Raw genomic sequence first — 16,825 nt, forward strand, 5'->3', positions numbered from 1 at the left:
GGCAAGAAAAAACAAGTATTGTTTGGTTTCCGGTTCCGAACCAACTTTTAGGGTTCTGAACCAATTAATTTTCAGTGGTAACACTGTGGAAAAAAGAACGGAACCGGTTCGAACCCGGGGCATAAAAGGGGCCTCTCTCTCCTCCTCCATGTGGCCTCTGACACAGCTGGACTGTGCAGTGCGCGTCTGGTGCCACTGTTTACAGAACGTTCTCGTTCATCGGTGTGGACGCTCACATAATCATCGTTACAGTTATCGTGCTTGGTGTGAATGACCCTTTACAGACCGGTAAGGGTCCATTTGGTGCCTTGCTATCAATCGTTTAATCTGAGGACCCCCTGGAACCCCCTCAAGGACCCACGATGGGGGGGGGGGGGGGGGGGTACCCCACTTTCAGGACCACCGTCTTAACGTGACATTCACCTTCAGTCCGCCTGGCCGTTTTGGCAGCCTTTCAGATACAGTTCGTCCTGGGAGAGGTGCCCGTCGAAGGCCTCCATGTAGAGGCTGCTGGTGCTGCTGCCGCTGCTGCCCAGGAAGGTGCCCACGGCGCGGCCCTGGCGCGCGTGCCCCACCGCGTCGCTGAACACCTTGTTGATCTGCTCCTCGCTCGGCATCCACCAGTCCGGGTTGGAGGCACAGTGCATTCGGATGAACTCTGATAAATAAAAAAACACCAGTTTGGAGGTAAAGAAGGAGAAAAAAATGCACTGATTGAACTGATAAGTGCAATAGCCTACACATACAACCCAGTTTGTTATGTTATAAGGCCATGGACCCCCATTTGATAAAAAAGGTGCCTCTGGGAACCCAATCTACATAGTAAAATCCCTACTATTTAATTCTGCAAGTGTACAAATGGAACCGAAAAGACCCATAGAGCGTGCCAAAAATCCTGAAGGGGGCGTCAACAAGTGTCATTTGGTAGCGGCGGACATCTTTGAGGTGTATAAAACAGGTTGACTTAACATTGACCGAAACAAGTATGGCTGCAGCTACTATGCCACGCCCCCCCCCGTGGTGACGACGCGTTGGCACGCACTATAAGGGTGCATTTGGTTCCATTTGTATACTCTCCGAGTTACAGACCCGTAAGGGTGCATTTGGTTCCATTTGTATACTATCCTAGTTACAGACCCGTAAAGGATCCATTTCGACCCCTGGTGGTCCCCGGACCGGACGTTGAGAACCAGTGGATAAGTGTAGTAAACTTTGGTGTATATACTGTACATACACACTTTTAACCAACCACTTAAGCCTATACTTCATGTTACAGCAAATAGCGAAAATAGCCTATCCACAATCTCACAATGCCCAAATATGGAGATATAGTTCTAAAGTAACTGAAATGCAATGTTTCCATGGCTCAAAAACTGAATTTAATGTTCTATGGCTTTAATGTTAAACTGCATTCAAGTTTTCATGACTCAAGTTAATATCATTACATGTCTTGCTATGGGCCTGCCGCCTGCTCTTATATACATACACTTTTGCATAGCATTACCTGATTTTGCTTAGCATGCTGCTGAGCTAAATTTAGGGAACATCTTAAAGAGGGGAGCTATTAACGGCTTTAAAGTTTAACTGTATTCCATTTGTTGCAATTAGAGTACCCACCCGTCCCGCATCTCGCGGGACAGTCCTGAAATTGGACCGTCTGTCCCGCACAAACGGAACAATGTCCCGCAAACCAAAGATATGAAGAAAAAATACGACGTTTTTTTCTTCTTTCTTTTTTATAGATTTTTTTTAATTATTTTTTTGGTTAGTGAAAGTTGGAGGAGTTCTTACTGTATGGTGTGTGTTATATGAAATGTGAGCTCACCATAATCACAGTAATCCTTAATCATATTCAAGGGCTTTTGGAGAGAAATTAGACAAACTCCAGTCACAGCACTGCAGAGGGGAGGTGTGTGTGTCTGTGTCAAGCTGGCGCTCGTTGACGCTCGTTAATGTTACATCAAGCCACGGCAATTATGTTTCTGCACTGTCAAATAGGCCTACAATACATCTAATCTATAGCAGTGGTTCTCAACCCGTGGGTCGGGACCCCCACATGATTTTGGGCTTTGAGGGGGTCCCCTGATGACAGTAAAGTGACAATTTTAAGGACTTTAAAGACCTTTTTAATACCTAAAAAAAACAAGAGAGAAAGAAAAGAATAAGACCATTACTGCATCAAAAGTAATCAACAAACTATACTATAAAAACATTGGCCAAATTGTCAAATAATCTAAGAAAGATGCAAACATTTTGAAAATAGCTGATCTACAAGCTCACAATGCCTCGCATTGAGAGGCGAGGCGTTGTGAGCTTGCAGATCAGCTATTTTCACAATATGTATCTGTGGAACCGAGTCAAACTAAATGTAATGCCCCAGTTCAAATATGATTATTTTGGGGGTCCCTAGTTCAAATATGATTATTTTGCGGGGGGGGGTCCCAAGTTCAAATGTGATTATTTTGGGGGGTCACGACCTGAAAAGATTGAGAACCACAGATCTATACTGTAGCATCAAAGCCATGGATATTTTACAAGCGACCCTCCCTGGCTTATAGATATTTTGTTCAAGTTGTTATTAATAACTAAGCTACACTTGGTCCAGATGAAAAGAATATATGTCCTCTGAAACAAAGGGATTTATAGTGAGAATTTACTTATATCATTGTATTTCTTTGTGTGTAAAACACTTTTTTTATGTGCTTTATAAATAAAGCACTTCGAAATTGTAGATAATGGCCAATGTTGATGATAATTGAAAAAAATATAAAAAATATATCTATATATTTTTTTCATGTGTCCCGCGATGTCTCACAAAACGGGTTCACCTGTCCCTCAATGGGCCTGTTTGGAGGTGGTCACCCGAGTTGCAATACATGGTTAAATATACTTATGACGCGAGTGTTCCTGACTAAACTAACATTAAAGAAGCATGTCAAAGAGAACAAAAAATATCAAGATATCTCGGTACCTATATATATATATATATATATGTATACACACACACACACACACAGTTGATTAGTCTTTTATCAGAATCAAATTATCGATTTTTTTATAGAATCGATTTAAATGATTAGTTCAATTAACTTTTGCAGCCCTAATTCTAATACCCGTTTCCATAACATTTGAGCTTCTTTTAGCATCAACCCTTTTCAGACATGCCGTGTCTTTTTTTTGTTGTTGCTGGTGTTGCTGTACCTCTGAGGCAGCTGACTTTGACGGGGTTGAGCGGCCGTCTCTCCACGCCGGGCTCTCCGGAGTGGACGGAGCGCTTCCTCTTGCCCAGACCGCACGAGTACTTGAGCTCGTCCGTGGTGAACACGAAGCGGATCAGGTAGCGCAGCAGCCGGCGCCCGTCCTTTTTCGAGGAGTTCACCGCCTCGTCCCACTGCTTGTTGGAGATGAAGAGCGGATAGTTCCCCAGGAGCTGTTTACTGCCCTGCAAGAGGAAACCACACAGGACTAATCAAATTAATACATAAAAAAAAATAACTACAAAAATAGTCCATGAGCCAGACAAGATTTCATTATCGAAAGAGTGGGCAAAACCATACCTATATTAAATTGTTCATAGGGTCAATACGAGTAAATAAATATATGATAACCTCTCCACAGGAGCAGCTTTTTCATGGTTATCACACATTTTGTTATTTTCCCCATACGTACATGACAGGTGAAAAAAATACAAATTTTAAAAAAAGATTTATAATAATGAAACTTCCTGAGTTGATTACTTACATGAAGACAATGATTTATCGTATTACAAGTTTTCTGAAATTGTATATTTAAATATGCAAATTAGGCATTTAGTCCATGAGCCAGAGCCCCAAAATTGAGCCAGATATTGAATATTCCCTCGTTAAAAACCTTTGACTCCAACATCTTATCAAAATTAAATAAGTATGTTGACTCTGGCTTTGTCCAATGTTCCAATGTTGATTCTGGATAGTTATGCAAATGTGGGCATATTTTCCTAATGCCTAATTTGCATATTTAAATATATAATTTCAGAAAACTTGTAATACGATAAATCATTGTCTTCATGTAAGTAATCAACTCAGGAAGTTTCATTATGATAACTCTTTTTAAAATGTTGTCATTTTTTCACCTGTCATGTACGCATGGGGAAAATAACAAAATGTGTGATAACCATGAAAAAGTGGAAAGGTTATCATATATTTATTTACTCGTATTGACCCTATGAACAATTTAATATAGGTTTGGTTTTGCCCACTCTTTCGATAATCATTGCTCAATTTTGGGGCTCTGGCTCATGGACTAAAAGTGCTCCTCGGAGCACAGGACTCCGCCAGGTCAGGTAGGTTATTGTGGCCTCCTGGTGGCGCTATAACAGGAAGACGTGAAAAATGCAGGGCAAAGGTTTTTCCTTGGCCTCTAAGGAGTGTCACGCAGATCGGCTACTTTTGCTACTTTTGAGTAGTATGGCATTCACTTATGAAAAAGGTTTAAATACGGAGGTAAGAGGTGTCTGCCCGACAGTACATGCAATGTGTCCCTCTGGAGTGAGTGAGGAAATATAGTGGCCCTCTCCATCATCAAGGTTGCATCACCCCCTGATGTAAACACATTGTGAAAACACTGACCTCAAACACTGTTTGTCGTTCTTCTTCCTGTAGAGAGAGAGAGAGAGAGACAGACAGAGGTTTCTTTAGATCTACATGTTTGTGCTGTTGGACTGTACACTGTACTGAAAATATTTGTAATGTTGTAGATACTGTATTGTGAGTAATAAACGCATACAACTAATCTATGGGATCGGATATAAATTGTGTGTGATAAATCTACCTGCATCATCAATATATTCAAAGATTTGCACACATTTTCACAATGATTTTTTTTTTTTAATTGCAGATCTACAAGCTCATAGCGCAGCACTCGGTGCCGCACTATGAGCTTGTATATCTGCAATTTTTGAATAGCCCAAAGAAATCTTAAAAGGGACCAGATGCGTTCCCGGTCTTGATGGATTTAAACCTGCTTCCTCACTTCAACAAGCTGCTCCTCTGGCATGGGCTGAACCAGCTGGTTATGGAACTGAAGAACTGTCTTGAAGTAGTCCAGCACATTCTGACAGGGAACTGCAAGAAGACAAAACACTGAGAGGTTAATATAACGTTGCTGTCGGGCTCAAACCTCTTATCTCCAATATTTAAACTTTTTGTGTTTTTTTCATAAATTACTGTAGCACATACTAAAGCGTCACACAAAAGCATCAAAAGTATAGCAGATCTACAAGCTCGAAACGTATAGGCGCGAATAAGGGAAGGGGAACAACGTCACATGATGCGTTTGTTTGGCCCAGTGTTGATTTCGTTGACTAAAACTATGACGAAAAATGTTCGTCGACGACCTTTTTTCACTGACGAAAACGAAATAAAAACTAAGCTAACTAAAACGAAGACTAAATAGATTGACAATTTCGTCAACAAATAAAAACTAGACTAAAATGTTAGTGAGGGACTAGTGGAGAAGAGATCCAGTATAACTAAAAGACGAGCCATTTTATGTTTGATTGCGCTCGGGTGTTGCATGCTGAAAGATGGGGTGCCATGATATTTTTCAACCCTAAAACCTGATCATAAGGTATTATTATTATGTAAGGATTTTTTTCAAAAAAAAAGAGTGTACAGTAAGTGTTAAAATGTTGTTTTTATGTGGACACGCCTCCAGTACATTAAGTATACCTGGTTCTCACCTTAGCACCTCCTCCACCACCTTAGCACCACCCACCTGTCCTAGTCCCTCCTCCTCCTCATGCCCACACCTGTTGTGTTATGATAATGAGGGGGAGGGTATGGCTTTGTGATGTCACTAAAGCGCTGTTTCTCTATTAGCACGTTTGACCCTCAAGGTTTCAGCCTCCAGTAAGAAACTCCAAATAGTCAGAGAAGACATAAAAACACCATAAAAACACCACCGGGGGGCTTAATAAAGTTCTATCAACCTCATAGACACATGAAAAACAGAAAAAGTGCAAAAACATGGCACCTTTCGGCCATTTGAAAATAGCCGATCTACAAGCTCACAATGCGTCGCGATGCGACGCATTGTGAGCTTGTAGATCTGCTATTTTCAAAAGATGTTTCTACATTTAAAAACTTGAAATGGGACATTCTGCATAATGAGTACTTTTACTTTTGGTACTTTAAGTACATTTTGATGCCAACACTTTTGTACTTTCACTCAAGTACATTTTGAATTCCGGACTTTCACTTGTAACAGAGTATTTCTACATCGCAGTATCGATACTTTTTTTACTTAAGTAAAACAAATGACTTCTCCCACCACTGCCATACCTGGTACATTGTCCAGCTTGTTGCGTAGCTCCTCGTTCTCCTGCTGCAGCGACAGCACCTCCTGCTCCAGCTCCAGGCAGCGCGGGCAGCAGCTCTCCTCCTCCTCCTCCTCCTCGTCCTCCTCGGGCAGCGTGGACGACGGGTGGCCGTAGGACTCCGACGGAGTCGGGGAGCTCCAGCCTCCTCCTCCTCCCCCTCCTCCTCCTCCTCCCCCCGGCCCGAGGTTCGTCGGGCCCCCCTCGGGGGAGACCCCGGAGCCGGGCTCGGCCGAGGGCCGACACCGCTCGTCCTCCAGGCCTCCTGCGGCGGCCAGGTGCGCGTGCTGCTGCTATAAAGGGACGGTTAATATGTCACTGTATCAGCGATATCGGCAGTGGTGGTAAAAGTACTCAAATGTTTTACTTAAAGACGGGGTGCCGTGATTTTCAGTGATTTTTCCCCCCCCCTAAAACATAATCATCAGGTATTATGGTTATACTAGGAGGAAGATTTTGTTTCAAAAAAGTGTACAGAAATTGTTAAAATTATGTTTTTATGTGGACACGCCTCCAGTTCATTAAGTATACCTGGTTCTCACCTTAGCACCTCCTCCACCACCTTAGCACCACCCACCTGTCCTAGTCCCTCCTCCTCCTCATGCCCACACCTGTTGTGTTATGATATGAGGGGGGAGGGTATGTTTTTACTATGTCACTAAAGCGCTGTTTCGCTATTGGCACGTTTGACCCTCAAGGTTTCAGCCTCCAGGTAGAAACTCAAAATAGTTAGAGAAGACATAAAACACCATAAAAACACCATCAGGGGGCTTAATGAAGTTCTATCAACCTCATAGACACATGAAAAACAGAAAAAGTGCAAAACCATGGCACCACCTCTTTAAAGGTATCATGACATTCATTTTCACTTTTTTTATTTTCAATGTTTTATTTGGGGTTTTATGACCTCAATTACACCCAAAAAACCTGAACTTAGAACATTCAGTGGATTTTCTGTGGTCTGGGGTTTTATGAATAATTAGGCTGAAAAGTAATCTGAGCTTGGCCCTTTGACAGTGAGGTCACAGTCGATTAATCCCGCCCACTCTCCTCCTCGCCCCTCCCCTCCCCTATCCTTTCCTTTGGGGGGGGCGGAGCAAAGGCGATGATTGACAGGCAAAATCCCTCACCAGCGACACCCGCAGGCAAAGATTTCTTTTTTCATTGCAGTTGAAAAGGCTTTAGAAATGTGAGAGAAAAACACCTGCCATTGATCACTGGAATGGAATTTTCACTTAAAACTTTTTGTACACTTTTGAAGGACCAGGACAAATACTTTGAATGTGGTGTAAAAGTGAATGTCATGAAAGCTTTAAGTAACAGTATCAATACTGCAATGTAGAAGTACTCTGTTACGAGTCCGGAATTCAAAATGTACTTGAGTGAAAGTGCAAACTTATTGGTATCAAAATGTACTTAAAAGTACCAAAAGTAAAAGTACTAAAACGTTTGAAAATAGCAGATCTACAAGCTCACAACGCGCCGCGATGCGACGCGTTGTGAGCTTGTAGATCGGCTATTTTCAAATAGCCCAGGTATAAAATAGGGCTCAAGTGGTTAATGTATGTTTTATAATGTAATAATTTATATCTGCAAAGTAACTAGTCACTAAAGTTTTCAAATAATTGTAGTGGAGTAAAAGTAACAACATTTGCCTCTGAGATGCATAGGGTAAAAGTAAAAGTATGGACAATTGGAAATACTCCAGTAAAGTAAAAGTACCTCAAAATTTTACTTATAAGTACAGTACTTAACACATCACCCGCCAAGGTATTAAACATTGTTTGTTATCCCCTTGCCAGCGTAATTACCTTCATCCGATGATATTTGAAACGCCGTGGAAGCGACATTGTGTTCCAAAAAAACAAAACAAAATAGTCCCCGTGGGTAAGCGGAGGGATCTGTGTATTCAGAAGAACCACAACATTCCAACCGCGATCCGCCATTTTGGGGCTATGGCCCGCTGAAAACGGTGGTTTTCAATGCAAAAAAAACAGCAACTGAGTTACAGCTGTTTTTCTGAAAATCCCATAGGCAGGCCGGATGGAAGTGACGTTTTTTGGAATGATGTCACCTCCACATACTTCTTCTCTGAGTGACGACGGACCATCACAGAGCTGTGTTAGGGCCTACAATCTGGGAACCCATCGCCAAATAAAAAGGAAAAGCAGCGCCCTCTGCTGTTTTTTACTTTTTCACTTGGCTCTGGGACGAGCTGAACGGAGCACCAGTGCGCAAGGAAACCGGGGTTTTTGGTCTGCCCTCAGCGCTCCACTTCCGGTGGTGCGCTTATGTTTTCATTCCCACTAACAATATTTCTACACGGAACAGTAACACCACTTCTCTAAGCCCACTTGTTTCTATGATGAAAGAGCAATGAAAGAGCAAGTTAAAATGTGAATATCTTTCCGTGGTTCTGTCTGCTCCAAGGACACTATTGTTAAATGAGTTTCGGTTTGTTTTCAGTGGGAACTTCTGGGAAGGGAGCGCACAGACAGTAAATCCCACCCACTACATTTGATTGGGTAAAGCGCCTCCTGCTTCCTGATCTGAAGGCACGCCCACTTGTAAGCTAACGCGCACACGTTCTGAACGGGGCTCTCGACAGATTCAGTAGCGCAGCTCTGAATCTGTTCTTCTTCCTAAGAGATTAGGGTGCCTAAAACAGCGTGCCAAATTGTTTTAACTCATTCACTGCCACAATTATTGCTGGCCGCGTTTGCCCACTGCCAGAGATTTTTCATCGAAAAAAAAAAAAGTTCTCAGGAGCCGAGATACAGACTTTTTAAGTTTTAAGTTAACAAGGAAGTGGACGGGAGTCTAGATCTTCGAATAATCATATCTCCTTGGTCTTAGGGTCAAATTTGAAAAAATTAAATGTTTTTGAAAAAAAAATACGTTTTTTACGTCAGTGGCAGGATTGGTAAACGGGAAAAATTACGTTTTTTACGTCAGTGGCAGTGAATGAGTTAATAGAACGCATTTATGTGTCTTGGCGGGCAAGTGCGCTATTTAATAGAACGACTTTATGCGTCCATGGCGGGAATTGTGTTAAGTACAGCATATGTCAATGCGGTGTGTCCCTACAGTCTACCTGCTGCTGCTGAGGCCCCGTCAGCAGGTAGGTCTGGAGGGAGTCGGTGAAGATGCGGAGGAAGGCCGAGGTCTGCTGCTGGTTCCACTGGCTCCGCTGGGCCGCCTCCTCCTCGTCCGGCCCGGTGGTGGAGGTGCTTTCCTCTGCCCTGGTGGGGGGGAGGGAGCAGTGCCCCCCGCCCTGGAGGAGGAGGGCCTGGCCTCCTTCTCCCCCCCCCGGGCTGCCGTCCTCCTCCTGCTTGATGTTGGAGGTGACCGAGGAGGAGGTGGAGGAGGAGGGCGGCTCCAGGAGGCGGCCATTGTTCAGGAGGCTGAGGACTCGGCTGCACTGCTGGGCAAAGGCGTCCAAGATCAGACGATTCTCTGCGGAAAGGACGTGTGGAAGATGTGGGGTGTTAGGCAGTGGTGTAATATGTGACTAAGTACATTTACTCAGGTACTGTACTTAAGTACGGTTTTGAGGTACTTTTACTTTACTGGAGTAATTTCCGGACTTTTACTTCTACTCGACTACATCTCAGAGGCAAATATTGTACTTTTACTCCACTACTAGGCCTGACCTCGACTAAGTCGACTAGTCGACTGGTTAGTCGCGGGGAGTCCGAGTCGACTAAGTGTCTCTAGTCTAGTCGACTCTTTTTTTTTTAAGGGCCAAAAATGTTTTAAATAGTTTTTTGGCCAAGTCTACACCTGCAACCACACGTAACTTCCACTTTATTCTTCTTATTCCTCGTTTTTGTATTGGTATTGTTTGTGTTGGAGCGCCTCAGTGCGGCTGCAGAGTTCATGTGCAACCTCTTCCAGAGAGAGATAGAGACACTAGAAACTCTGCTGGAGACAAAACAAACTGTGTAGACTTGGCCCTTTGAAATAAAATGTATTTTGGCCCAAATATATGTATTTTTTTATTAGTCGACTGCCAGTCGACTATTGGCAATTAGTCGCCAATTAGAGTCGACTAAACAAATCCTTAGTCGGGGACAGGCCTATCCACTACAATTATTTGAAAGCTTTAGTTACTATAGTTACTTTGCAGATATACATTATTACATTATAAAACATACATTAACCACTTTAGCACTATTTTATACCTAGGCTATTTGAAAATAGCCGATCTACAAGCTCACAACGCGTCGCGAGCTTGTAGATCTGCTATTTTCAAACAGTTCAGTACTTTTACTTTTGGTACTTTAAGTACATTTGGATACCAATACTTTTGTACTGTTACTCAAGTACATTTTTAATTCCTGACTTTTATTTGTAACAGAGCTACTTCTACATTGCAGTGTTGATACTTGTACTTAAGTAAAACATTTGAGTAGCTGCTTTTTCCACCACTGGGTGTTAAGTGCTCTTTTACTATTGTTTTACTTAAAGAGTCTGTAAATCTAGCCTGGTAAGCCTGGTCACTTGAATTGACATTTCCATGTGTCTTCTGCAGACCGGTCTGGCCCCAGGTGCTGGGTGGGCGTTTTGCTCTTCCACCAAAAAGTGGAAGAGACTCTGATTGGCTCTTTTGGTTTCTGAATCAAGCAACTTAACCCATTAAGACCTGAGGCCGCTTCTAAACATTTTCTAAATCCTAACAGTTTTTAGGAAACAAATATTTTTTTAAAAAATCACGGTTTTTTAAAAAATAGCAGATCTACAAGCTATGAGCTTGTATATCTGCTATTTTTGAAGAGCCAAAGAAATCTAAAATGACACAGATGCGTTCCATGTCTAAATGGGTTAAAAGCTGTCTGGGGTGCTCACAGAAAGCCTGAGTCTACGTTAAAATGACCCCAAACACGTTTGAAAGTGAAATATCCCTTCTTTTTTTTTTTTTTTACAGTTTAAGAAACTTTCATATGACAACAGCAAAAAGTTCATCTACGTAAGGAAACTGTCACAATACTGTACATGAAACGGTGGCTCTCAACAAACAGCCTGTGGACGGTGGATGCATCTTGCATCCACCACTAAGATACTAAGATCCATAATAAAGATATCACACGCCTATCACCCCACAAGTACAGTGTGAACCTCGACCCGCAAGTGAGAAGCTCACAGTGAGCAAGTTGAGGCACAGCTGTTTACCAAAGCGGGTGTAAAAAACTAAATTGATCAGTCCCAATGTGTCTGAGGTTCTGACACACGGAAGCTTAAAGCCTCACTATGTAACTTTTTTTAAATTAATAAAACTACACTTTTTTATAATTAATAAACCTATGCTCTCGTGGGGGGGATATGCGCACATGATTTGGCAACCCGGGAGGCAGCGAACACAAAAACACTAACAAACAGCTGACATTTGGGGAAAGCGAAAAACGGGCTTCGCTGTTCCGTGCACAGTGGTAATGGTCAATGGCTGTGTGCACATGCAGATCAATTGCTCCAGTCACTGAGGAGAACCGGGCAGAAGAGATTTTGGGCTCACCACCCCACACAGAGCTTTGTCGAATTATAGGAGGATGTAATGTTGCCCAATCTGTGTGGTAGAGTATGTCAATACAATATAACACACAATTGGGGTGGTTGTATATTGTCTCCCTGTTCTTCTATTGATACATTTAGATCGTGTCAAAGGTCATGTCTCACCTAGACACAGGATCTGACACAAATTTTGACCCGATTCAATTTATCCCGCGAGCAAGCAGGCCGGCTCTATTAGCTCAATGGTGAAAAGCACTTTCAGCACTTAAGCTGTAGGTTGATCAAGTAGGGCGTTAATTTACGAAAAAAACACACAACGTTTATATGGAGAGTTTCTGCCTTACAGCAACGAGATGGGTCTGGCTCTACTTGACATACAGGTGACACTGCATCTTATCATTGACCAGTGTATTGTACTACCTTATCCTCTCTCCTCTCACAAAAAAACTACAAATGATGGAGCGCACTCCAAAAACAATAATTTCACCCACTTCGTTGCACCTCTAAACCTGTGATGTGACAATAAATATGATTCTGATGCTGATCATTAGTTTCGCTCTGGATTAAGAGTGTCTGCTAAATGCCTAAATTGTAAATCGTACACTTTACAATTTACAATTTAGGCATTTAGCTGACACTCTTACTCCAGAGCGATTTACAGTAAGCAAGGTAAACACAAGGTAATACATCAAAAGCATAGAGACTGTGTAGTGTAGGGGTGGGACGATATATCGATATATCGATATATCGTCCCACCCCTAGTGTAGTGCCTCAGTAATCTAGGAGGATCATAGGTAAACCAAGAACCTATCATCAGTCTAAACATTATGATATCAATGAATAATATGTACTGTTGAAACTATGCAAACTATAGGATGCCAACACATGCACCTGGCATCTGTCTAAGTACTGTAACACTCCATCTAAATTACATTTTAACCTTTGCATAAGACTGCATGGTCGTCGAGGCTAGGTCAAGTGCTATGGGCTAAAGTGGAGTCAGTTAGTTAATAATAATAATAATAATAATGAATTGCATTTATATGGCGCTTTTCTAAGTACTCAAACTTACTCAAAGCGTTTTACAATGGTTCATTCGTACAGGGGGGGGGGACATTGGGAGGTGGAGCGGCGAACAGTCGACGCCAGCGTCCCCACTTTTCCCACATTCACACAACAATGGTGGCAAGCTAGCGCCGACCGAATCATTGGAGGCAATGTAGGGTTCAGTGTCTTGCCCAATGACACTTCGACATGTGGACAGGAGGAGTTGGGATTCGAACCGCCGACCCACGGATCAATGGACGACCTGCTCTACCTCCTGAGCCACAGCCGCCCGATTAGTTAGACAGTTACATGACGACAAAATCGTTCTTCAAACTCGAGTACATTGCAGAGTCCACACAACAACTATCATGACAACAGTTAGTGGTGGTGAACAATATATCGTTGTAGCTCTTGGTGTGGACGCCCCTTACGATAATTTGTGTTTCAGATGTCGACAAACTCCAAAGTATCAACAACCAGTGGGACAGTAAAAGACACCGATTTTGACGTAATTGCTCTCGCGGGGGAAATTCTGTTTCAGCTCAACCCAGCTAATCGCTGCCCACATGGGGCACGGAGCAGCTAGGGGTTAAGTAGTCTTACTTGAGCATTGGTTCTCAAAGTGGGGTCCGGGGACCCCCAGGGGTTCTTGGGGGGTGGTACCAGGGTAGCCTGGAATCCAGGCTGCTTCGCTACGTTCGGCGGACTTTTTTTTCTCTCTTCGCTTCTCAGTCTGGAGAGCACCCTATTGACTCGTTTTGCAGAACTACACTGGAACTACATATGTTACGTTGGGCAACGTCGTTGCTGATTGGATGTTGTTCAAACGAATGACGAATCACAACGATCACACAGTTTTTTTGTCCCGCCCCGCACCACAGACCGTCGAAAAAGTCCGCCGAACGTAGCGAAGCAGGCTGGATACCAGGCTAGTACCAGGGGGTCCCCAGCTAAATTAGTTAATATAGCGTCACAATTATTTTAACCACTTTAACCATATTTTACACTTTGGCTATTAAAAAATAGCAGATGTGCAAGCTCATAGCACGGCACTCGGTGCCACGCTATGAGCTTGTAGATCTGCTATTCTTGAAAAATCCCTGGCACAAAATGTTTTTGAGATTGGGGGGTCCGCAGCCGAACACATGTCATTTTGGGGGTCTTTGACATGACAACGTTTGAGAACCACTGTGCTTGAGGACACTTTGACCAGTCATATATTTGACACATTGCTGGCCAGGCCTGGGATCGTACCTGGGACAACTGGGGACTGCAGTTCCCCAGGGCCGGCTCTCTCACCATTCAGCTATGCCACCCCCTGAGCCAAAGCAGAAGAGATGAGCACTATAAGCCGCTATCCAGGACAACAGCCCCCCCCCCCCGATTGTCATTGTCTCATCACCTCTCAATGACATGTACTACATCACGTACATCCCTCCCTATTATGATTATTAGTCCAACTCACGCACGCACACGCACACGCACACACACACACACACACACACACACACACACACACACACACACACACTATACTATTATCGTGAGGACATCATTGTTTTTAGGAGGGTGATTTTATGAATGGCAATTTTTTCCTTAGGCTGAAAATAGCTGATCTACAAGAATGAAAAATGGAATTCTTTGTCGCAGAATGTCATTCTTGTCAGCTTGAATATCTGCTAGTTTCGGTGTCTGTGGATCACCGGCGTGCAACCAAGTTATTATCAGGCATAACTCCAACCCCTAAAACCTAACCTCTAAATGCCTAATCCTAACACAAATCTTTTTTCTAAATGTAAGCCTATAAATTCCCAATTATCATTATTATTTATGCATTTATTTTAACCACAAAACAACCATTTCTCTTATGAGGAACAGGAAACATTTCCTCATAATGTCTATTCCTCAAATTGGACTATATCGTCTCTGTCGAGTGGAAACCTCATATGTCCAAAACTGTTACTTTTCAGGATTCAAATAAAAAAAAACACAAAAAGTTAAAATATGGAGATGAGAGGTTTCACACACACACACACACACACACACACACACACACACACACACATACACACACACACACACACACACACACACACACACACAAAATGGGTTGTGAGCGGCCCCCACTGCTCTGCCAGTCACTGAGACGTGTCTATCGGCCTGGCACAGATGTGTGTCGCATTTATTAATATGCGCGCTGTCTCTGTTTACCCGTCGAGATGTATCTGATATCATTCGCCATCGTGCCCCCCTCCGCCCCCCCCCCCCCCCCCCCCTCCTCCTCCTCCTCCTCTTGCCCCGGTTCCATGGCACTGCACGCCTCAGAGAGCCTCATAAAATTTCATTAAAAACAACATGCTCGGCGGAGGCAAATTTATGAGCCCCATTTATTTTAATCACAACTCTTTGGGACGGCTTTTAAATGCAATTTCCATTATTGCACGCTGAACTCGTGGCTGGCTCCTTGGATCTTCAAATACCACCCCCACCCCCACCCCCCAGAAAATGAAAAAGATGTCAAATTGTTTGAGACAAGCGGAGGAGAGAGAGCTGTGATCAGGTTTTTTGTTGTTCTCTTAGCAATATGTATGTAACAGAAGACTGTACAGTACACAGGGCTGAGAAATTAACCGAAATTGTTTTGAAACAAACATTTAGGAACAATAACCGACTTAATCTTGCTCATGTGGGTTAATCGAATAATCAAGAACGTTTTTTTCTTCATACACAATATTAATTTAATTTCTTATATATATAAACACATCGAAAAGACAAAATTCTAATATATTTTTTACTAATAATCAACTAAATCGATTTGTTTGATTAGCCACTATTATACTTTGTTGTAAAATGTTGCCATGTAAAAATAGCGAAAATGCAAAATAGCCGATATGCTAGATCTGCTATTTTCACAATACACGTAATATCGTAAACGAGGCAACAGCTTGCAATAATCGTGATATCCATTTGAAGCAATATCGGCCATGCCCTAATTGTACATGTTGTACAAACAAGCGGGCTAAATGCGATTTATTGTGTTATCCCTTTAGCATATTCACCTGTTTCCTAGGCTGTGTGTTTTCCACTTTCCACCATGAAACTGGTCAGATGACCAATGATATCCAATGAAATCGACAGGAAGTGGAAAACACACAGCCTAGGAAACAGGTGAATACTGTAGCAGGTGCAAGAGGACAGTGTCAGAGAGTCAGAGAGCCATGTATGGGTGGGAAATGGGAGCACAAACTGTTGGTCATCTTGGAAACACGTGCATTACATCGTTGCAGTTTTATGGAATCATCGCCATATTCTAACTTTGTGTTTTTTTCAGAAATTAATGATCTACTTGATCATACTAACTACAGTGTCACACAAAAGCATCAAAGGTAGCAGATATACCAGCTCGAAACTAGACACGTTTCGAGCTTGTATAGAACTGCTACTTTTTCTATTTTTGAACCTGAAAAGCAGCAGTTTTGGACATATGAGGATTCCATTCCGACAGTGACGATATGATTCTCATGGCACATTACAGAGGGAATTGGGTGGCACCCCAAATCTCATCTTGTATTCACTGACATGTAGTCTCTATAGCCTCGAGCACAATTTTATCGCACTTTAACCCCCATTAAGACCTGGAACGCATCTGTGTCATTTTTTGATTTGAGCTAAAAAGCATTATTTTACACTTTGGCTATTCAAAAATAGCAGATATACAAGCTCATAGCGCGGCACCGAGTGCCGCGCTACGAGCTTGTATATCTGCTATTTTTGCTTCTGGGGGTCCCTGGAACAAAATATTTTGAGATGGGTGTCAGCGGCCAAATACATATCATTTTGGGGGTCCTTGACATGAAAACGTTTGAGCACCACTGATATAGAAACATGCGTTTTTTTCAGAAAACTGTTGGGATT

At 42.7% G+C, this 16,825-nt stretch overlaps 1 protein-coding gene across 1 annotated transcript in view; it reads right to left on the bottom strand.

Moving 5' to 3' along the window:
* Nucleotides 1–425: 425 nt before the first annotated feature.
* The window catches only part of bend4 (BEN domain containing 4), a gene marked incomplete at both ends in the record, with an annotated part of 18,916 nt that continues 2,516 nt past the window's right edge, over nt 426–16,825 (bottom strand). Inside the window, 6 exons of the mRNA XM_080416597.1 lie at nt 426–658; nt 3,202–3,442; nt 4,608–4,670; nt 4,999–5,102; nt 6,321–6,648; nt 9,450–9,811. Coding sequence (XP_080272723.1) covers nt 426–658; nt 3,202–3,442; nt 4,608–4,670; nt 4,999–5,102; nt 6,321–6,648; nt 9,450–9,811 — 1,331 coding nt within the window. The remainder of the gene's footprint in view (nt 659–3,201; nt 3,443–4,607; nt 4,671–4,998; nt 5,103–6,320; nt 6,649–9,449; nt 9,812–16,825) is intronic.

This window comes from Gymnoscopelus braueri (genome assembly GCF_963280865.1).
Source record: "Gymnoscopelus braueri genome assembly, chromosome: 20".
In the NCBI taxonomy this organism is placed as follows: Eukaryota; Metazoa; Chordata; class Actinopteri; order Myctophiformes; family Myctophidae; genus Gymnoscopelus; species Gymnoscopelus braueri.